This window comes from Rhododendron vialii, chromosome 7a, assembly GCF_030253575.1.
Source record: "Rhododendron vialii isolate Sample 1 chromosome 7a, ASM3025357v1".
NCBI lineage: Eukaryota > Viridiplantae > Streptophyta > Magnoliopsida > Ericales > Ericaceae > Rhododendron > Rhododendron vialii.
The window spans coordinates 9033610-9057988 of NC_080563.1; the positions used below are offsets into that span (position 1 = coordinate 9033610).

The 24379-nt window shown below is 38.1% G+C and overlaps 2 protein-coding genes across 3 annotated transcripts in view; one reads left to right on the forward strand and one right to left on the reverse strand.

Annotated features, from left to right (window-relative positions):
• The window catches only part of LOC131331929 (subtilisin-like protease SBT3.5), a 90258-nt gene that overhangs the window by 12614 nt on the left and 53265 nt on the right, over positions 1-24379 (reverse strand). The gene's annotated exons all lie outside the window — the stretch shown is intronic.
• On the forward strand, positions 16515-19548 carry LOC131331935 (protein DMR6-LIKE OXYGENASE 2-like). The gene is made up of 4 exons (XM_058365905.1): positions 16515-16879; positions 17126-17373; positions 17603-17924; positions 19092-19548. Exons 1-4 carry the CDS (start codon positions 16655-16657, stop codon positions 19338-19340), a joined length of 1044 nt encoding a protein of 347 aa, XP_058221888.1. The 5' UTR covers positions 16515-16654; the 3' UTR covers positions 19341-19548.

The following is a 24379-nucleotide window of genomic DNA, read 5'->3' on the forward strand; positions in this document are numbered from 1 at the left end:
CTCGGCGTCCCTGCGCTGAAGTTTGTCTCGAAGGTCCGTCGTTGTTCGGCGTGGGCCGTCGACGGTTTTGTCCTTGTTACGGCGGGTTCTATTGTCTTCGTTTGTACGGCCTTCCCGTTTCGCCGTGCATGGTGTTCTTCGTCTAGATTCTCAGACGGAATGTTCCCTAGGCGTTCAGAGACATGGGGTCTGGTCCGTGCGGAATCTCGGCTATGGTGCGAGACCGTTGTGCGAAAGAACTCCGCACGACCAGTTGAGTACGTACTTGTAAATGACTCGGTATCCTTCATCCTAGTCCGCTCGTGATGGCTTTCAAAACGATGTGTTCTAGATGCGGTGGGTTGCTTGTAGAGGATTATTTCTCTGGCGTCGCCCGGTGCCGGGGTGAAGCCTAGGCGATCTTTTACGGATCCACGTTGGCCTCCCTCGTTCTGACGCCCTTGTGGTGGTGGTGGAGGTGGTGTTTGTCTTCTCCTACCCCCGCCAGATTTTGATGCGGCAGGGGTATCATCTTGCTGCATGTGTTGCTTCATTTGGGCCATCTCTGCCCTTAATGCGGCCAGCTCGTTGTCGAGTTCGTCGTCGCGACGCTGTAGTAGAAGGATGTAGGCCGCCGTCACGTCGTCTGAAACTGGTGAGAGTCCGGATCCAGGGGCGAGGGAGATGGACATATGCCTTTCATAGGGTGTTGGGGAGATGACATTTCCACTAGCGTCTTTGGCCCCCCGAAATGGCTGCGTCTGCCAGATCTCCGCCCATGGTGAGTGGTTCGGTCGTTTTTTTTACGAAGGAGTGAGGGGGTTTGGAGGATGTAAGAGCCGTTTGAATCAGAAGCGTTTCACGTCGGGTTCACCAATTGTGTGGCCCGTGATCCTTGATCTTTGTTCCTCCGCTTGTGGCTCGATGGTTATTGAGACTTCTTCTCCTAGCTTGCACAAGGAGCGCACGACTAAGACCTGGCCGGGGGTTGTCCTGGCAAGGCCCTCCGGCGAGAGGATCAGTATTGTGCAGAGAGAGGAAGCAGAAGACTATAAGCGTAAGAGTCGAGTAGTATCTGTGCGTACCGTTTTAGGGTTGTCATCCTTCAATATTTATAGAGCCCCCTTAGCTTGCTCTCCAAGTATAGGCACGTGCCTTGCGCGGGCCAGGCGATGTCACCTGTGATGTCACCGAACAAATCTGGTAACCGCTTTTGGGGGTGAGCTGGTACACCCATGTGCGCCCATGATCATCTTCTGTTATAACCGCTTTTGCACGTGGGAAGACGCGCAAATCAGCAGCCAGCCGTGGTCGGCAGCGGCCGTGCTCCGCAGGTGGCCGAACACGCCCTTTACCGACCCTGGCACATGACCGACGGGAGAGGATACGTCGCAAGGGACCCACAGAGGAAGGCGGCCGAGAACGGGCTTGCCTTCTGCCGAGCCTGTGGTAAGTGGGGTGGCGATGAAAAATAGGGCAGGGAGCCGTGCACAAGGTTCATGCTTGGCACGGAGTGGGCTCGGTCCATACCACAGCGAAATTCTATGTTCGGCCTGCTACAGAACCTGCAACAGTGGAGGACGTGTGGGTTCTGTGTCCGAATGAATCTCTGGGGGACAAGTAATCTGGGTTCTCTGAGGTGTTGAATGGTTGCTTGTTGGAAGCAAGAAAGCCATCGATGAACCATCGAGCCCCTATTATTTTTTGTTACAATCTGTAGTGGCGTTCAAGGCTTGTCCAGAGTCGCATTGGCCTTTCCAACGAGAGGGGATGGGACTGAGGTCTTCATCGATAAATGCTTTGGACTCTGGCCATACACCTGTAACCAATTTTTAGATTGAGTTGAGTTGCCCTTTGTGTTTGTGTGTGCATGAGAGAGAGAGAGAGAGAGAGAGAGAGAGATTAGACTAGACCAGACCGGACCTGTGTCAATATACCGATGATAACTCCATCATCTTTGAACCTAACTAAAATATGCATTTACAGCCAAAGGTTGTTTAACATTATCTTTCCTTCGCATTCTTAGCCTCATAGAGATGGTTTTCATACTTTTTACTTGAATTACACAACATGTAAAAGTGGATCCTACCAAAGAATTTCATACTTGAAAGTACATTGAATGCTATTATGCATGGAGTCTACAGAATTCTTCAAGAAGATGTGCACATGCAATGCGTGTGCTTGAATTTTCTTATATATAATGTAAAACTGCTTAATTGCAAGAAAAGTCAGAGGAAATGAGGAAAGAATGAGGGAACAGAATCTAAATTAACTGAAGCATCAAAAACATCAAATTTTGGCATTCAAATCATCTCACATACCTTGATAAAGAGGGTACATTGTTCTGTGTTCTCCCTGTTATACTAAGATTGAGAAGTTGTGATGATCATTTTTGTTGTTTCATATTACTCCATCCGTCCCGATTTGTTTGTCTATTCTAAAAAATTTCTGGCCCCCTACCCTAGGCCCAGGTATGACAAGAACCAGTAAGCACCTCAAAGTCCTACTAATACTTGTTTACTGGGTACTATTCCAAATCTGCTCATAATTTAGTGAAAATGTAATAATATTCGTGATTAAATTTTTTTGTAGGAGTATCGGTGCTATAAAACGTTATCAATAGAAAATAGACAATTGCGGCCACTACTATTTGTTTTTTTGAATGTCAAAATCTAGCGGCCACTACCAATAGAATACACACAAAAAAGGGTATCATTATTCTATAGAAGAAAAAAAATAGCGCACATCAGCTTAAAAATGGTTTTAGCTTGACTAAAATTATTAGTCGCGGTCATCTTTCGCGTGGAAGTACTAGGACTTGTACTTTTCAAGGAAGCTTTTGGTTAATATAAAGAGGTTTACGCAACAGGGTTTTCAAAAGAAGACCACGCTATCGTAAAGGACCACGTGGGAAAGGAATATACTCCTTGCATGTTCACTTCTTCCGATGTGATGCTTCGTGTTCTGAAGGTCATTAATATTGAGAGGCTTCAGAAATGGGAGTGAAAAGTATGTCATTGATGTTGCTTAAGTGCAGGTTAATTAACTTCTGCCCCCGTGGGGCATTCTTCAGCATTTGCCTTCGTAAAAAGCCTAAGTTCACCTAGAGATTGAAGTTTTTTTTTGATAATCGGATGTTCAAATCAACTTGCGTACACTACGACTAATTTCGTGCTTTGAAGTTTACGACCAGGCAAACCCTCCTAAGCAACCTAGAAATTTACTAAGTTGCACCGACTGCTTAGACATGTCGGTACTTCTTTCAATTCAAGCTTGTTTTGTCCGTTGGGCCTGCACTTAAGTTTATCATTTACAAAGGCCACTGGCGAGTGGGCCTACATGAATACTGAATCTAATACCTGGGGCTTGGGGGCACAAACGAGCTCAAAGTTAATATGATTCCCTAGGGCTTGAAATGTTTGTCGTAGTATTCCGCTTGACCAAAAAAAAAAGGAAATGTTTGTCGTAATTTTTGTTTTCTTGTTTACCCTAATGGGTATCCGTCCCTTTGTTTGTTTGAGTAAGCCATGTATGGGAATTCGTCTTAGTTTAACAGAGCAGAAACAACCATATTTAAAAGTTGTGAAATCCATTGAAGGATAGCTCAAATGATTACGGTGATGCGGTTTCGTAGTGTAAAAGTCGTAGCGTAACGGTACGATCCGGAGATGTGAATATTAAATTTTCAATTTTGCACTACATGGGGAAAAAATAACTGATATCTTTAGTTTGGTTTGAGAATCACGTTTGTAGGGATTTAAAATGGAGTTTGGTGACTTCCTATTTTCTATTCCACGTCTTTAATTATCCTGATATGATAAAAAAGATAAATAGCTGCCCTTGTTTTCGATATTTCAGATTTTTCCTTCGAAAATAGGTTTTTGGTGTGTGTGTGTTTTCTATCGGTAGTTGCTGCTGGATTTTGGCGCAATATATAGTCCATTTCCATAGTTACATCACATCCAATATTGTTCATAGCAGTACCGATACTCCTACAAATTACCGTCGGACTAATCACCGAAAAAGTGTGATGTGTGATGATGTAAGTCATGACAAAGTGCGTTGATTGCGGGGACCACAAGAGGAATGTGATCTATGGATGTGAGTCATGAGACCAAGTAAAACCATTTTATATACGTAGATATTTCAGTGCGGATATTCCAGATTTCCCTTTGAGAATAACTGATTTTGTTTGTGTTTTCTATCGGCAATGGCCGCTGGATTTTGATATTCAAAAAAACAAACAATAGTGGCCGCAATTGTCTGCTTTTTATCGATATCGTTTCGTAGCACCGATACTCCTGTAGATTTCCGTCACACAGCTATATCACTCTTTTCAAGACTTTGGCACTGACCAATCACCAAAAAAACGCGATTGTGTGATGCGTAATGTTGTATGAAGTATGATGTAACGCATGAGTCCATGACACAAGCGGGGTTGGTTGTTGGGGCCGCAACAGGAATGTGGTATGTGGATGTGACCAAGCAAAACCACTTTACTATATGCTTAGATATTTCAATACGGATGTACCATATATAACCTACATAAATAGGTGAAATGATTTTCGTTCGGTTGTAAACGCAACTTGCAAAGGCAGGGTACGTGTGGTTTTGAGGCCACCACGACCCTACAATTTTGTCGGCCTAATTCCATCACAAACACAACGCGTGAAGCGTGATGCGCGGGAGTGATCATTTAGAGTCTTCTCGGGTCAAGATAGGTTGGCCTGAGCTAAAGATCAAGGTGCACGTTTAAACCCCGATAATTTACAAATAAATGTTGGAGCTCTTTACTACGGTACTCTTTATGATGGTTAAAAAAATAGATTGATATTCGCAAAAAATGTATTGATTTATGTGATAGTGTATTAAAATCCCGTTATGCTAAGGAAGATATATAAGTACTCAATCATTTTTTAAATAAATACTTATTTTTTGAAGGGTTTTGCTAGATATTGCCCAGTGGGCATTGCCTCGATACGGGATAATTCTCCCAACTGTCCCGAAAAGTACCATCTACCGGTCTTTTACTTTTTTTTTATTCTCTTTTTCTGTGAACCTATGGGACACTAGCTATCATATTTCTAGAAATGCCAATTTTAACCTGCGTGGGCCGAAAAATATGCCAACCTATTTTCTTGTTATTTTTTCGTTATTTAATTAAGGCAAATACTAATGTTTATATCCTGTATCTTTTTTCTTTTTTATTTATTTAAAATTATTTTAGTGTTTCGATTTTCAATCCGGTTGAATTGGTGGAAAGATCTTGCTTTCTTTATCATTTTATCTTTAATGGTCATAATGAATTTTTGAACTCATAGAATCAAATATCTCTTATGGCTAATCAACGAGAGCTCTAAAGTCAAAATTTAATTATGGCCATTTAGGATAGAATGATTAGGAAACTAAAATCTTTTCATTGGTTCAAACTGATTGAAATTTGGAACACTTAATTTTTTAACTATATTTTTAAATATATAAACTGTTTGAAAATGTTAAAAAAAATAAGTGTTCCAAATTTCAATCCGTTTGAACCGGTGGAAAGATTTTAATTTTCTGATTATTTTATCCTAAATGATCATAATTAAATTTTAACTTTGTAGCTCTCATTGATTAGCTCTAATAGATATATGATTCTAAGACTTTCTTAAGGCTATTCAACGAGAGTTCTAGAATCAAAATTTAATTATGACCATCTAGGATAAAATGATCAAAAAAATAAAATCTTTCCACCGGTTTAAATATATTGAAATTTGGAACACTTAATTTTTTAACTATATTTTTAAATATGTAAACTGTCTAAAAAGTTAAAAAAAATAAATATTGGTTCAAAGTTGCCCGTTGGTTCAAAAAAAATTAATTATGACCATTAGTTCAAACTTACAAACTGTCTAAAACAGTCTATGAAGATTGGAGAGTGGACCTCGTTCCAGAACACCTTTTTAAAAAATATGCATAACCTGATAACCTGAAAAGAGGAGACAGGAATTGAAGAGAGGAGAGAGAATTTTTTTTTTGATCCTTAAGGAGGAGAGAGATTGCCCTCATAGTTTTGCTCTTCTGTTGAGTAGTGGAGTAGTGGAGATTCGGTAAAATCTGGAGAAACTTTTAAGGGCTACTTTCGTAATTTACTCTTTGCATTTATCATTTCGGCAGACGTTGAGTGCGTACAACATGCAGGTACTGAGCCAGGTAAGAATCTGCACATTCACGCTCGCGTGACCCCCACTCCTAACAACCCACAAGGTTGTCTCTAGCATTTGCCTTTTTTGAATTAAAAGTACTGTATTATGAGAAAATAACATGCCTAAAACAAAAAATAAATACTTAAAAAATAAGAACCTTAGAAGTAATGTATTATGAGAAAATAACATGTCTAAAGCAAAAAATAAATACTTAAAAAATAAAAACCTTAGCAGAACAATGTCTAATATCCATGAGATATGTATTAATATCCGAACTTGTTTGTAATTGTTTGTATATTATCCTCCGCTTAAAAGGCGGAGGATAGCAAGATCGTAGTTAATAAAAGGAGCAACATCTTTAAATCTTGGTTTAAGTCCCCGCAAAGTCTGGACCGACACTCAGTGAGTAGATGCCTCAGCTCCCTCCTGACTCCTCATTGTGTCAAGTCCCCGTAAAGTCAGAACTGACACACAGAGAATAGATACCTCAACTCCCTCCTAACTCCTCATTGTGTGAAGCCTACGCAAATGTGTAGCCACATACCTCGCATGCCCCATAGGCATTCAATAACTTTTCGAGGTGAGTCATGTGACCAATATGTTTGTGGGCCTGATTTTTTTACCAAGCACGCGACAGAAGTTAACATAGAAAATGTACGTTAGGTTGGCATTGTCGTCCTTTACCGACCTAATATTTGCCTGCCTTTTGTCTACGGCTGGCCCATTCATTCATTACCGACCTAATATTTGCCTGCCTTTTTTCTACGGCTCGCCCATTCATTACCGACCTAGAGTGTGTTTTTTTTTTCCTTCCAATATCATACACATCAGTTGAGAGTTAGCGGGAGAATTAGTTAGGTAATCAACATGAGATTCAAAAACTGTCCATATCCCTGAACTCCGAACGTCTCTGACAAGGCTCGAATCTCTGCCTCCTTCGTTGGACACCAGAAGATAACCACTGGATTACAAGCCTTTTGATTATTGCCGACCTAGAGTTTGTGCAATAATATCTTCTTCTTTTTTTATTAAGGCGAATGTGCGTGCATTTTGGACAGAAACGCGGATTTCATAAAGTTATATGATGTGGCGGGATAATATTCTTTAGCATAAGTGACGGGTTACATGCGCTTCCATTTGTATTTAACTGATGAAGAAAAAAAGAAACATCTAGTAACTTTGACACTTGGAGGTATTTTATTTGAATATTTGGATTGCATTCGGAATTCTTGCCATAGAAGTCAGAACTTTCAAGAAGTGATTGCTATTTTTTTAATGAATTGAATTCGGAATTTAATGCTTTGTTCGTTTCCCTTTTTGAAAAAAAACTTCCAACTCAAAAAATACTCCCATATCTTTAATAATTATTCTCATTTATCTTTCTATCTCTCTTCACTTGTTACCTCTACTTCCAATCATTACTCTTATAAAAAAAATTAAAAAAACTCATCCAAACGCAGCATAAAATTGTCATTTTCGGATGGAAGGATAGATTTCTACGCCAAAGAATAGAATTCTGATTTAGACATGTTACTAGGAATTACTCCGTACAGTATATTTTGGTTTGTTTGGAACTCATTCCGCTAAGGAAAATAAATACTTATTTTTCAAATAATTACTAATTTTTGAATTAAAGGTGATATATTGTGAGAGAATGACTGTCTTGTAAAATAGAAAATGAATACTTAAAAAAAAAGCATCTTGGCGGAACAGAGACTCGTGGGGATATGACGTCTCGATTTTATTTGTATTTTTTCAAAATCTATGTCATCTGAAATTGAGCCTAATTGTACCTATCATGAAATGATAATTTGATGATTCCTTAATTATCTTCAGATGTGTGAATAATCATGTGATTGTGCACATAAAGTAATCCGCGTTCCTATGTAATGCTACTAGTGTGAATAATTTTCAATTTTAACTTTATCTTTTTGCATAAATGGCGTACACACTGACACTTAATAAATTAAGCATTACAAATCATTAAATAAGATTGCCTTTTAAAAAATAATGATTAAATAAGATCATGTTATGCCATCCAATTACTTTTAGTTCCCCTTTTTTTTTTTTTTTTTTGAATGGGGAAGCCCACTCAAGTTTCACACCTAATTTTACAACCGATTTGCCTCGTTAGCATATGTGATCTATCACTTTGATGAATGAGAATGTTCATTTAATAAGACCCCTCATAAGTAGTATTAATCACACTAAAATTCATGTTTATCGAATGTTGATAAATGCATGATTAGAACACATTTATCTTTTTGTGTGAGTTGGAAATAAACGTGTACCCAATCATGCATATATATGTGTGCCAATATTAGAGAAAACAACTAAAAATTCAAATTTTTTTTGGCCCAAGTGACCTAATAAATTCTCTTTTTGGTTTGGGTTTTGAGGGTGATTTTTAAAAGTAATGAGTGAAGAGATAAGAAAAATTTATTGAAAACTATGTGCTGGAGTTTTGAGACTAAAAAAAGAACACAATTCATTCAATTACTCCATTCGTATCATAAAATTGGTGTCCTATGAAATTACGTGCAATTTTTAAATTTAAAAATATATTATTTACTAAAATATTTTTTTAATTCTTTTTTTGTCTTGTTCAAAAGATATTATCCAGATCTATCAAATAAAATTTATATTAAACAAATAACTATTTTGATAAATATATTATTTTTAAATTTAAAAATTACAAGTAATTTTGTACCGAGAACTAACTTTACGAAAGGAGTACTATTTGGAGATTCACTTTATTTTCCTGTCTGTGAATCTATTGTGGTCCCAAATTTTTTAGTACTATTTGGAGATTCACTTTTATCTTCCTGTCCGTCAATCTATTGTGGTCCCTTTTTTTTTTCTCTAATATCTCTATTATAAAACAAAAGGGTGTGGGGACAAATTGTTGGAATGGTTTAGATTCATTTGATCCAAAGGCTGTAGTACATCCTTCCACTTCACGGTTAAGTGCCCATGATTTTCACCTAAATCACATAACTGTCATCCCCTTTCAACTGAGATGCGTAGTGCAGTAGGCACGGACTAACACTAATTATATATATTGACGGAAGGTTAATGTGAAAAATTAGTAAGTTAGTCCACAAAAAATTTAAAAACTATCCATAGCTCTAGATCCACAAATCACCCACAAGGTGACTTGAAATCTGATCTCCCTCCTACAAGAGAGAGCCAATAATTATCAACTGGCAACAAGTCCATTGGTTATTGTGGTCCCAATTGACAAGCTAATGACGTCATCATGCTGACAGAAGCATTTTCATTGATTGTGTCAGCTGATGCAGATGTCATGTCGATACTACTCCTTGTATCGAGATATGTATCCGCCGTGTGCAGATCCGTTGGAGTGCTATGATAGAAACCCCACGCAGCGAGGTGCGTATTCAGTATGTGTACGTCTCCTCCGTATGTCTTTTTTCATTGGTGATGGAGCCGTGGAGCTGAAAGAGCTCTACAGCACCACGTGATAAATGGCTAATTTTCTCATGCAACGGGGTCCAATTCAGTTGATTACTCTTGTACAATTGTAATTGAGATGTCAAAAGGTTGAACCCATAATCTTCTTTCCACTTAGAAGGACTCTTTTCTTTTCTTTTTTTTTTCTTCTATGATGTATTTATTTCTTGTATTGATGAAGTAAGTGGGTTAATTGTCTCGTGAACTCTCACGCAATTAATGTATTGTTTAGTGATTTGAATTCCTTAAGTTATAGTACATAATGTAAATAATATCCCATATCAATTCACAAAAAAGAAACTACCTTCAATTTTAAATTGGGGCCCAGAAATATCAACTTTAATCAACAAAATTTTCTATTGTATTTTGGTTCCACCTTGAATTATTTCCTATATTCCATTAATTCAATCCTCTTTCAAAAGAGCAATGTATTTTTTTTTTTTGGAGAGGAAAATGAAATACTTGAGTGTTAATGGTTTAATTTTTGCATCAATTCAATTACTAGTTCGCATCAATTTTTAGCTTGGAATTTGTGTTTAGTGTGTTGTAAAATTTAGACAATTGCTAGACACCGGATTTAAAAAATAATGTATTTACTTCCAAAACTATCAATAAAAGATTGGATTTTTTGGTGATCAATTAAACTGTGAATCGATGCCCCTGTCTGTAGAAAAAGGTTGAAAGGCCAATTTCGTAATGTACTACGATCAGTTGAAAGACCTAAAATCGCAAAGGCTTGGGTCGGCCACGGCCAGTCGGCCACCGCGTCTGCCAAATTCTTCGTGCTAATGTCATCCCCGTGACATCATGTGCCCCGATATCATCACAGCCACAGGCATTTTTTACATAACATAATGATTATGAGCTCCTGCTTCCTTTTTTGTGTGTGTCGGTATTGCAATTAATGGAGCTCCCGGCCCCCCACCCCAACCCCTCCGCCCGCCAAAATTAAAAATATTATTCAATATTCACATAACAATTCAAACATACCACTAAACACAATTTTTCACATATATGTGAGCTCCATACGTACTATTATATATGGGCCCCATATGTATGTGAGAGGTACCAAAATTTATTTTGATGCTTATAAGTACGGATCATAAGTGTACAGAGATTATACAAACGTTGGGTTGTGTCATTAATAGGCTCCACGTGAACGGTTCAGAGTTGTTTCCGCCAAGAATTTGAAGGCGTTTTTACCATCTTGTTTGCACTAATAATATTAATTTTGGCATTTGAGCTTTTCGCTCACACTAACTAGCAATTTGTCAACAACTTCTTTCTTAATAATTTTTTCGCTCACGTACTAATCTACTTATTCACTGTCGAAAAATAACTTGACATTTCTCAATAACTTATTCCCTATCGAAAATACTTAACAACTTGATTGCAACAATTTTTTTTCCTTCAAAACTTATTCATTACCAAAAACACTATCTATTAATTAAATTGTAGTAATTTTTTGTGACCTTATAAAAAATCAGCTTAATTTGATATTTGAAAGTGTTTGATCCAATATTTTAATTTTTCTCTCAGAATTCATGATCCTAACTTTTGAAATTAATTTTTTACAAGGCTACTCAAAAACTATTTTAAAATTATTGAAACGATTGAATTTTTTTGTGACCCCTTAGTAGGCCCCATACACCGTGTATACTACAGCTGTAGCTTTTTCGTCAAGACCGTGATTGGAATTTAGGGCCCGATTGGATGCTGTTTTGGTTGGGTGTATTCCACAATACACCCGGTTTAGGAGTGATGGGACTTGTTTAGCTGGCTTTGGCAACCATTTTTTCACTTGTATTCAACTCTCTCTCTTCTTCGCGTATACACACCCCAATCCGGTGGGAGAGCTACTAAATTATTGCTACCCCTGAGCCCTGCAATAGCTTCTCCGGCCTGATACACCCAAATTTTGACCATTTTACTCCTCATTATCCCCCTTCCCTAACGGCTCTCTCTCCCAGCGACAGTGAATCAAGAAGAAGAAGAACAACAACAACACACAGCGAATCAAGAAGAACAACAACAGATCACCACCACCACAAAACACACGAAATATGTATGTATATTTAGAGAGAGAGAGACGTACCTGTTGTTATCGGAATTTTTGGGAGGAATTTTGTAGGAGAGAGGGAGGCACAATCGGATTTGTGGGAGAGAGAGAGGGAAGATCGTCGTCGTGTGAATAATTGAACGCCGCCGCCGTCGTCCATGGGATAAGGCAAGAAGGTCAGAAGGTGGGTGGGCCGGTGGGTGGGGTGCAGTAAATGGTGGGTGTTCCTTTTCTTTCTTTTTTGGTGAACGTAAATGGTGGGTGTTCGGTGGTATAAACAAACAAAAAAGCTATAAAAAAAAATTTCAAACTTAATATTTTTATATATAAAAAACAGAAATGGATAAAAAAACAGAAATGTCTAACGTTTTTTAATATTTTAAATTAAGTAATTATTATACTAGTTAACTAATTTACTTTTGATCCTTTGTGAAAAAAATTATTAAAAGTTCAATTTCGTAATTAAATATTTAATCTAATCAATAATCTAATTTAACAATGCGCAAGGACAAAAGAGTCATTTGACTGCTTTTAAATCATACACCCATTTTATCCTCCTTCCTTAATACATCATCCAAATAATCTACTTTTTAATACACCTTCTATAAATGTCATATCAATGTGGGCCATTCTTTCTTAACTAATACCCCCTATTATCTTATCATCCCTTCATAAATAATACACTTAAAACTCATACCGCATCCAATCGGGCCCAGGTGCGCTGAATGTCAAACATGATTTGTCAAATATTGCTTAACTACTACTCGTATAGTATTACTAGCATTTTTGCCATTTGGTTTTTGAGTATAGCCTCTATGGATTTGATTGATACTTTTACTTATTTATCATTTTACGAGACATGTCATTTTCTCACAATATATCACCTTTAATTCAAAAAATAAACACTTATTTTAGTTAATGTAACACCCCTAAGTACTTAAAAAAATAAGAATTTTAGTGGAACAAGACTTTTTTTAATGTCATTTTTGTGACAACAATTATCTTATAGTGTCAATTTTCTTGTAGTATTTGAAGAATGTGCTTCAAAAAATGCGATGAGGAAGTGTTTTCTTTGAATCGGATCGTGCTTATTGTGTGGCCCGCGATCCTCGATTCGAGTTCCTCCTCTGTTTGCTGGGGGGCTACCTAGCCTTCTATTTCTCACCTGCACAGTGAACGCACGACTAAGATCTGGCCGGGGTTGCCCGGCAAGGCCTTCCGGCGCGAGGATCAGTATATGTTTTTAGAGAGGAAAGAGACTAGGGTTTTTTGTAGGGTTGAGTGTGTGTACCTTTTAGGGTTTTTCCTTTGATATTTATAATGTCTTCTTGACTTGCTTCCCAAGCACAGGCATGTGCCTTGCACGGGTTAGGTGACGTCGCCCTGAGGTCACTGAGTAGATCTGGCAACCGTTTTTGGGCGTGAGCTGGCAGCTCCCATGTGCTCTCATCGTTATCTCTTGGCGTAACTGCTTCGTCACGTGAGAGAGCACATGACTCAGCAAGTGGCCGAGCCCATGTCTCGCCGACCCTGGCGGACGACACGAGGTAAGAAGTCCAACGGAGCCGCCATACAAGAGGTGGCCGAACCTGAAGAGACTCCTTAAAGGTAGCCGAGGCTGAGAGCTTATTTCTTCAGGACAGTTGCCGAGCTTGATTAAGCCATCTGTGTTGTAATCTTGCCAATAGCCGAGCTTGGTCTCGGCCTGCTCCTCAACGGACTTGGACCGTTAGATTCGGTACACTACACTTATCATAAAGTACTACTATATCATACTCCTTCCGTCCCTTTTTAAGTGTCCTGTTTCGTAACTCCAACTTATTAAAAAGACATCATCATTACACCTTTCACATCAACTTTTTCCTCTACTTTCCCTACTTACCCATCATCATTACACTTTTACTCACTAACTTTTCAAAATAAAATCTACTTTTAGGGATAAAATAGACAATACACCAACTTTTACCCTCCTAACTTTACAAAATGGACACTTATTAAGGGACAGCCCAAAATGAAATACTGGACACAAAAAAAGGAACGGAGGAAGTAGTTACATTTACATTTTGATTTTTTGATATAATTCAAATTAGAAGTACAATTAACGTTAATTTGGTTTTTTTGACTTGTACATATTTTTTATTTTTATAACTTAATGGTAAGTAGACGACCAAGTTAGGAATCGGACTTAGACAATCCAAATGTCAGAGATAGCCATGCTCACCTCTTGTGTGAGGTCAGCCATGTTTATCGCCATGACATCACTGAGTTTAGAATTTGTGATCCATCAAACCCAACCCCCCACCCCTTACTTTTTTGTCGGTATACAAGCTGGAGCTCTCAAGACTTGAGATCTGATTATGTTGTTGGGATTTTGGCCCCGTTATTTTGAACTTAATTTAAATTTAAAATTTTTGTTCTTATTTGATTTTTTTTTTGCGTTTGTTAAATTTGTGTCAAATTTTTGTGAGTTATTGATTCATTTGGACAAGAAGAATCAAAAAAGTAATTTTTGTTACTTTTATCCAAGTATTTTAAAAAATAACCACTTTTAATTGAAAAAATGTTGGTTTAAATTAAGTTCATAAGAACACGCCTTAAGGTGGTTTGAAATAATCCGAATCCAACAGAATTTGAATTTCATAAATCCGAGAGAGTCTTTTACAAATCCGAATCAGAATTTCATAAATCTGAATCCGAATTTCATAAGGTGGTCCATTGACAAGCCTACTGAAAGTCAAACCCGATTTGTATAAGACTCTCTCGATTTAAAAAAAAAAAAACTAGGTTCTTAGTCTTTTTTTTAATGTGAAACACCACAGAATCCGAATTCGAATTTCATAAATCCGAGAGAGTCTTTTACAAATCAAAATTTCATAAATCTGACAGAATCTGAATTCGAATTTCATAAATCCGAGAGAGTCTTTTACAAATCTGAATCTGAATTTCCTACGGTGGTCCATTAACAGACCTACTAAAAGTCAAACCCGATTTGTGAAAGACTCTCTCGATTAAAAAAAACACTAGGTTCTTAGTCTTTTTTTAATGCGAAACACCACGGAATCCATATTTGAATTTCATAAATCCAAGAGAGTCTTTTACAAATCCAAATTTCATTAGTCCATTGACAGACCTACTGAAAGTCAAACCCGATTTGTATAAGACTCTCTCGATTAAAAAAAAAACTAACAAACTAGGTTCTTAGTCTTTTTTTAATGTGAAACACCACGGAATCCAAATTCGAATTTCATAAATCCGAGAGTCTTTTACAAATTCAATCGACAGAATTCGAATTTCATAAATCCGAGAGAGTCTTTTACAAATCCGAATCCGAATTTTCTAAGGTGGTCCATTGACAGGCCTACTAAAAGCCAAACCCGATTTGTGAAAGACTCTCTCGATTAAAAAAAAAACTAGGTTCTTAGAGCATCTCCAATGGGAGATGTCAAACATGACGTGGACAGTGCAACGGTAACTTTTGGCATCAATTCACCTTCCAATCTAGATGCCTTCTATTAGGCCAAATCCTACGTGGCATTTGACATGGATGAAGGGGGGAGGAAGCATGCCAACTTTGACTACCTACACCTTGCCTGCCAAATTTCAAAAATAACTATTTGGATTTTGACATTAAGGGTTGAAGAGGGATAGCTTGATGTCAAATAAATAGAATTTGACATAAGGGTTGGGAAGGAAGGCTTTGATGTCAAATTGGAGAAGCCAAAATGCCATATCAGCCTTCAAAAAAAAATTGACATCCTCAATTTGAAGTCAAGGGTTGGAGATGCTCTTAGTCTTTTTTTAATGCGAAACACCACGGAATCCGAATTTGAATTTCATAAATCCAAGAGAGTCTTTTACAAATTCGAATTTCCATAAGGAGGTCTATTGACAGGCCTACTGAAAGTCAAACCCGATTTGTATACGACTCTCTCGATTTAAAAAACAAAACTAGGTTCTTAGTCTTTTTTTAATGTGAAACACCACGGAATCCGAATTCGAATTTCATAAATCAGAGAGAGTCTTTTACAAATCCAATCCGACAGAATCCGAATTTCATAAATCCGAGAGAGTTTTTTACAATTCCGAATCTGAATTTCCTAAGGTGGTCCATTGACAGGCCTACTAAAAGTCAAACCCGATTTGTGAAAGACTCTCTCGATTTAAAAAAAAAAAATAGGTTCTTAGTCTATTTTTAATGCGAAACACCACAGAATCCGAATTTGAATTTCATAAATCCGAGAGTCTTTTACAAATCCGAATTTCATAAAGTGGTCCATTGACAGGCCTACTGAAAGTCAAACCCGATTTGTAGAAGACTCTCTCGATTTAAAAAAAAAAACTAGGCTCTTAGTCTTTTTTTAATGCGAAACACCACGAACCGACAGAAAAGGAGACCGACCGATTGTGGAGCCCACCCAAATAATCTAAACCGTTGATTATTTTTAAAATATTTTATCGATGGAAGTCTACGGAGAAGAATAGAACAAGAATGCAAAAATTACTAATTGACATGTGAATGCAACATCTATCTCGAATTTGAATATGGAAAGTGACGTAAACATAGGTGGGAAATTATATAATAGTCCGGGAGTACCGTCACGTAGTACTCTGGACCACTTTACAATCACACATTCTTGAAGGGTCTACCACTAAATATATGGGCCCTACAAAAATATGTGATTATAAAACGATCTAAGGTACCACGTAACGGTACTTCCGGACTACTGAATAATTAGTCATGTGGTTGGGCAGCAGATTCATAATAATCTTGTCATTCTGGGCCCTATATATACGCGGAGGGGTGCATATCCATTGCCATCCCAACAACGTTAGAAACACGGGGGCTTTCTTGGTTTCGCATTTTAACTTTGTTTTAGTTTAGTTTTTTAATTATTACTTAATTATTTTCTTATATTATTACTCTATTTCTCGACAGAGAAAAATAATAAGACAGGTGATGTCCAGAATGAATCTACTCCTGACCGACCTCGTATTTGGCGTGAACCACGTCCCCTCAAATTACATCCGGCCAATTTCCGACCGGCCAAATCTGATGGAGGTCGAGAAATCGGAGGGTTCCAACCTCATTCCAGTTATTGATCTTCAGGGCCTCCAAGGCCCTGACCGCTCGCATGTCATCGCAAAGATTGGTCTCGCGTGCCAACACCACGGTTTCTTTCAGGTGTATTTTTTTTTAAACATTTGTCATATGTGTATCAAGACTAGTAATGCTACTTATTTACGTCCAGATGTGTTCGCAATTGTCTAATGTAAATGGATCTCACAGTACATTAATTAAATGTAAAGCCCAGAAACATAAGGCTGTTCCCCATATGACCGTGCTCAGATCTGTGCACTTTCTATTGTGTTTGCAGTATTGTGGTTCTAGCATTTTGATTAGCCGTACATTGTTTATGTATATGATCAGGTTAAAAATCATGGGGTACCGGAGACGATGATCGAGAACGTACAGAGGATAGCTAGGGAGTTTTTCCGGTTGCCGGAAAGTGAGAGGTTGAAAAACTACTCAGATGACCCTTCTAAGACCACAAGGCTGTCCACTAGCTTCAACGTTAAGACGGAGAAGGTTTCCAACTGGAGAGATTTCTTGAGGCTCCATTGTTACCCACTTCAAAACTACGTGCACGACTGGCCCACAAACCCTCCGTCTTTCAGGTGCGCATCAACCTAAATATCTAATGGTCTGTCATATTGTTCCGCGAAAAAAGTGTGACGCCACCGACACAAACAGAGGGGCACAAATTCGAACATCTTTGTATTTCCGAATATTCGATGTACGTGAATCCCACATTGTAACGTATTGTAAAATGTGCAATACTGTACGAAATGGCTCCAAGCAACCTCAGAGTTAGTCCTTTTATTGATGGTATTTATGTATGTTCAGGGAGGAGGTGGCGGAGTACTGCATGAGCGTAAGAGGGCTAACTCTGAGGCTGCTTGGAGCCATATCAGAGAGCTTAGGCCTTGACAGAGACTACGTCAGTGGACAACTTGGCAGCCATGGCCAACACATGGCTATGAACTATTACCCGCCGTGTCCCGAACCGGAGTTGACTTACGGGTTACCGGGTCACACTGACCCGAACCTGATCACAATTCTTCTTCAAGATGATGCGCCCGGGTTGCAGGTCTTGCATAAGGGAAAATGGGTAGCTGTCAATCCCATACCTAATACCTTCATCATCAATATTGGAGATCAAATGCAGGTAAATGTATAGTCAATGTTTGAATCAGTACGATGCTTAGTTAATTGTTTTTAATATAATAAATTAATCTCAACAGATTTAAATTTGCGCGTTCCTAAAAGTATTAATCCCTCTGTATTTAATTGTTGGTTTACTATGGGAAGCGGGGGGCTGCTGTCCCAAGGGGACAGCAGCGTGTTGCTGTGCCCGATTCTGGGCCCACTCTGGTCTCGCTCCGATGATCGGAATCGCTCATTTTGTAGAGCTCGTCGAGTAGAACAACCATATAAAAAATCAGCTTAATTGGATATCGTTAAGTGCATGATCAGAGCCCATATAACTCTCGGTCCATGGGTTACAGTGGATTTGATCCAGTGTTTCGGATCCATTCTTTTCAAGATAAAAAGGTTCCGATCAGGCATTTAATAATATCCAATTAAGCTAATTTTTTGCATGGTTGTTCTACTCGACGAGTTCGACAAAGTGAACGATTCCGATCATCGGAGCGAGACCGGAGTGGGCCCAAAAACTGGGCCCAACAGCACGCTGCTGTTCCCAAGGGGACAGCAGCCCCCCCTCCTCCTTTACTATGACCGGTCGTGTTTAATAAACCAAACCAAATCCAACCTTAAGTACCAATTAATTGGGGTCGGCGATATAATTTTATAATATCTTGTTTTTCATTGAGTTCTACCAAGGACATCACGTTCCATAATATCCTCGAAGCACCATGAAGCGGGTACAATGCGTCGCTCGAAGGGAACGCCCTAGCATTTGTCGTGTTCATAATCGGATTCTTGTCATAGTGATCTAACGAGGTTTTTTTTATTTGTTGGCTATGCTACCTAGTGCACAACTCTCCTCCTTTATCCGGACTTGGTACTTCTCTCGCAGCCCGCACCGAAACAGTGCTTTATCCCTACTTTCGTTAGTAATTTGAAGGGTAATTCAGTACTTCGGGAGTATGAACAACGACAGCATGTTCACTCAAGTAAATGAACTAAAAACAAAAATTCAGTGTCCTAATCAATTAGGACAGGGTCCGCTATTTAAATTTTTTGTCTCATTTTGTTTGTGTGTGTGTGTGTGGTCTCGTAGGGAATCAGTACTTTTATATGGGTAAGATAAGATATTTCTGCTATTTCACCTCATTTGTTTCATGTACGTGCTCGTTTGAATTTTGATTAGGTTATTAGCAACGATCGATACAAGAGTGTGCTGCATCGAGCCGTGGTGAACAGCGACAGAGAACGGATTTCGATCCCGACATTTTACTGCCCCTCTCCCGATGCGTTGATAGGTCCAGCGCCGGAGTTGGTCGACAATGAGGACCGACGACCGGCAGTGTACAAGAAATTCACGTACCAGGAGTACTATGACAAGTTTTGGAACAGAGGGCTTGCTACGGAGTGTTGCTTGGACATGTTCGAAGTCTAGCCGAGTTGAGTTTTGTTCACCCTCTTCTTAAAAGGGTGAACATTACCCTCCTCCCTATTTGTTGAAATGGTGTGGATTCCACCATAAATTGATGTCATGCTTACCAAGAAGTATATTATATGGTAAGCATGACATCACTTTGTGGTGGGATCCACACTATTTCAACCAATAGGAAGTAGTGTAACGTTCACCCTCTTTTAAGGAGGGTGAACAAAATTGCACTCAGTCTAGCCTATCTTCATTTTCTACTCGATCAACCATCTACTCCCTCCGTTCCAAAATGACTGTCCCGTTCGGTCTCCAATGCAAAATTTAAATTGTTAATATCTTTCAATCTATAATGAATTTTATATGCAATATGGATCTTATATGATAGATCTCAATTAGTTCTATTATACAAAAATTTGAAAATCTTTAAAAACATTGTAGATTGAAAGATATTAACAATTTAAAATTTGCATCGGAGACCGAACGGGACAGTAATTGTGGAACGGAGGGAGTAGTACTTTTCGAGGTTCAGATTCTCATTGGTCCAAGTTTTGGATTGGTCGCGACAGTCCAAATTTTGACTATACATTAGTATAATAAATGGTTCAAATTTGGCGGGCTTTTGGGCGGGTACCACGGGCGGGCTGCCAGGCGGGCTCACGGGCCGGGCCTATGGGCGGGCCGAGTAAAAATTCATAGGTCCGAGCCCGCCCATTACAAACTATGGGCCGGGCTAGCATGCCCGTTATACGGGCTCGGGCCGGGTAAAAGCCTGGTTGGCCAGACGGGCTTTGGGCGGGTTGCGGGCCTTCGGGCTAAATAATGACCCTTAATTTAGAGTGTTCTTGGGTCAAGATAGGTCGGTCTAAGCTAAAGTTTAAGGTGCGGGCTTTAAACCCCGATAATTTATAAGTGTTGGGACTCTTTACTGTGGTACTCCTTATAATAGTTAAAAAGATGCATTGATATTTGCGAAAAATATATTGATATTTGTGATTAGTGTATTAAGATCCCGTTCTGCTAAAGAAGATAAGTACTCGATCATTTTTTAAGTAAGTATTTATTTTTTGAATTAAAAGTAATGTATTGTAAGAGAATGACATGTCTCGTAAAACAAAAAATAAATACTTAAAAAATAAGAACCTTATTGGAACGAGGCATAATATCTGTGAAATATTTTTTGATATCCGAATTTGTTTGAAATGATTTGTGTATTAACCTTCACTTAGCGGACGGAGGTTAGCAATACCGTAGCTAAAAAATGGAGCCACATCTTTAATTCTCTATTTAAATCCCGAAAAGTCGAGAATGACACACAGGAAGTAGATACCTCAGCTCCCTCCTAACTCCTCATTGTGTGAAGCCAATACAAATGCGTAGCCGCATACCTTGCATGCCCCATAGGCATTGACTAACTTTTCGATGTGACCAATATGTTCTGTAGGCCTGATTTTTATTTTTTATTTTATATATAGTGAGAAAATGTACGTTGGGTTGCATTGACGTCCTTTACCGACCTAATATTTGCTTGCCTTTTGTCTCCGGCTGACCCATTCATTACCGACCTAGGGTGTGTGTGCCTTCTTCTCTTCCCTTCTTAAAAAGCATTTTTCAAAAAATTTCGTTTAGATTTTCTCTACTTCCAACATTTCTCTCTCTATCTCTCTCCACTTATTACTGTAGGGGGCCGAAATATTCGAAGGTTCATAAGGTTCAGAAATGGGGATAAAGATCCACGTTATTTGACCCGTCCAGCTGTCTCAGTTCATCTGTAAATAAGGATGAGCTTCGGCCCGTTGCGTCAACTAGTCATCCGAAGGATAGATGGACCCCGTGGTCCTTACCGAACGTTGTGTGCCTTATCCGAACGTAAAAATATTTGAGTTCGCTCGGTAATCTATCCCTAACGCTCGGTGTGTCATCTTGTTCGGCTGTGTTGTTCTTCGGAGAGAACACCGGGTGCTCGGAGCCTCATATTGTGTCAGAAGTGGGCTCCACCGAATACAGGCAATTACGGAACCTTCCAGAAATATTTTTTGATAAGTAAGCTGTCCTTTCTGATATTCGAAGTGACATCTCTGAACGATGTGACCTTTCTGACATCGACCAATGTGCCTCTGTAAAACTAGAGAAATGGTATACATTAAATGGCCCAGCTGCAGGACACCATCCGAACATTAAGCGACACGTGGAAAGTAGGGCCAACTTGCTCAGCACTCTACCCCTTCGCCTATAAATAGAAGAGCATGACCACTAAGAAACTCTCTCGGAACTCTTGGACAACAACACTCTCCTCCCTCTACTAGCATATTTTCTCACTAAACTTCTTCTCTTCTCCACTTACTGACAAGTTCGTCGAAACTTCTTCCCGGAGGAACATCCCCCTCCGGTTCTGCAGGTACACCAAGACCGGCGTTATCTCTCACGGCTCTACACACGGAGACAGCTATACAGGAAGGATCACGAAGAAAACCACCCCCACAATTACCCCTACTATTTTTCAAAAAACTTTTCAAATCTTAAACCAAACGCAGCATATTTGGATTGCATTCGGAATTCTTGCCATAGAAGATTTTGTCAGAACTTTCGAGAAGTGATTGCTATTTTTTTAATGAATTGAATTCGGAATTTAGGATTGTCATTTTCGGATGGAAGGATTAGATTTCTAGGCCAAAGAATAGAATTCCGAGTTACTATTAGACATGTTATTAGGAATTACAGTATACTATCTTAGTTTGTTCGGATCCATTCTGCTAAGGAAAATAAGTACTTATTTTTCAAATAATTACTAATTTTTAAATTAAATGTGATGTATTGTATTGTGAGAGAATAAGTATATCATAAAACAGAAAATAAGTATTTAAAAAAAAAGAATCATAGCGAAACGGGGACTCGTGGGGATACGACATCTCGATTTTATTTGAATTTTTTCAAAATCTATGTCATCTGAATTGAGCCTAATTGTACCTAACAATGAAATGATAATTTAATTTGATGATTCCTTAATTATCTTCAGATGTGTGAATCATGTGATTGTGCACATAAAGTAATCCGCGTTCCTATGTAACGCTACTAGCGTGAATTTTAACTTTGTCTTCTTGCATAAATGACGTACACACTGACACTTAATAAATTGAGCATTACAAATCATTAAATAAGATTGCCTTTTAAAACAGAATGATTATATAAATAAGATCATGTTATCCCATCCAATTACTTTTAGTTCCCTTTTTTTTTTTTTTAAATGGGAAAGCCTACTCAAGTCTCACACTCCTACTTTTACAACCGATTTGTCTCATTAGCATATGTGATCCATCATGTTGATGAATGAGAATGTTCATTTAATAAGGCCCTTCATAAGTATTAATCACACCAAAATTCATGTTTATCGAATGTTGATAAATGCATGATTAGAGCACATTTATCTTTTTGTGTGAGTTGAAAATAAACGTGTATCCAATCATGCATATATATAGTATGTGCCAATATTAGAGAAAACAAATAAAAATCTAGTGTCGGAGAAATTTGCCCAAGGTGCCCTAATAAATTCTCTTTTTGGTTTGGGTTTGAGAGTGATTTTTAAGAATAATGAATGGAGAGATAGAAAAAATTTATTAAAAACTATGTGCAGGAGTTTTGAGACTAAAAAAAGAACACGCTTCATTTAATTACTCATTCGTTTCATAAAATTGGTCTCCTATGAAATTACGTGTAATTTTTAAATTTAAAAATAAATTATTTACTAAAATAATTTTTTAATTTTTTTTACCCCGTTCAAAAAATATTATCGAGATCTATAAAATAAGATTCATATTATACCATTTTTATAAATATATTATTTTTAAACTTGAAAATTACAAGTAATTTCGTACAAAAAGTAACTTTATGAAAGGACTACAATTTGGAGATTCATTTTATTTTCCTATCTGTGAATCTATTGTGGTCCCAATTTTTTTTGGTCAATATTGTATACATCGACAGAAGATTAGTGTGGAAAATTAGTAAGTTAGTCTACAAAAGATTCATGGATTATCCATAGTCTTGAACCTATAAATCACCCATCACGGAACTCGAATCCTGATCTCCTACAAGGAAGAGTCAGGAGTTACCAACTGTGCTGCAATCCCAGTGGTTATTGTGGTCCCAATTGACAAGCTAGCACTTCAGTTACGGATGATGTCATCGTGCTGACGGAAGCCATTTTCACTCTTTAATTGCGTTAGCTGATGTAGACGTTATGTCGATACTACTCCTCGTATCCGCCGTGTAAAGTTAAAAACCTTACGCAGCGAGGTCCGTATTCAGTATGTCTCTTCTGTATGTCTTTTTTCATTGGTGATGGAGCCGTGGAGTTGAGAGAGCTCTGGAGCACCACGTGATAAATGGTTAATTTTCTCGTGCAACGGGATTTAGCTTAGTTGGTTACTATGGTACAATCGTAATTTGAGATGTCAAAGGGTTGAATTTTGCTGATGGAAAGAACCAATAATCGTCTCTCCCCTTTGAAAGACTCTTTTCTTCTTTGTTTTTTATTATTATTCTATGATGGGTTTATTTTTTGAATCGATAAAGTAAGTGACTTAATTGTCTCGTGAATTCTCACCAATTGATGCATTGTTTAGTGATTTGAATTCCGTAAGTTATACATAATGTAAATAATATCCTCCTATTAATTGACAAAAAAGAAACTACCTTCAATTTTAAATTAGGGAGATGTTAAGAGCACATCAATTTGTCAAAAGAGCAATGTACTTGAGTGTTAATGGTTTAATTTTTGCATCAATTCAATTACTAGTTCGCATCAATTTTTAGCTTGGAATTTATGTTTTAGTGTGTTGTAAAATTTAGACAATTGTTAGACACCGGATTTAAAAAATAATGTATTTACTTCCAAAACTATCAATAAAAGATTGGGTTTTTTTGGCGATCAATTAAACTGTGAATCGATGCCCCTACCTGTAGAGAAAGGTTGAAAGGCCAATTTCGTAAGGAAAATTCTAAAATCAGCCCAATGGACTGATAATAGTAAGTGTGTGAATGTGTATTAAAAG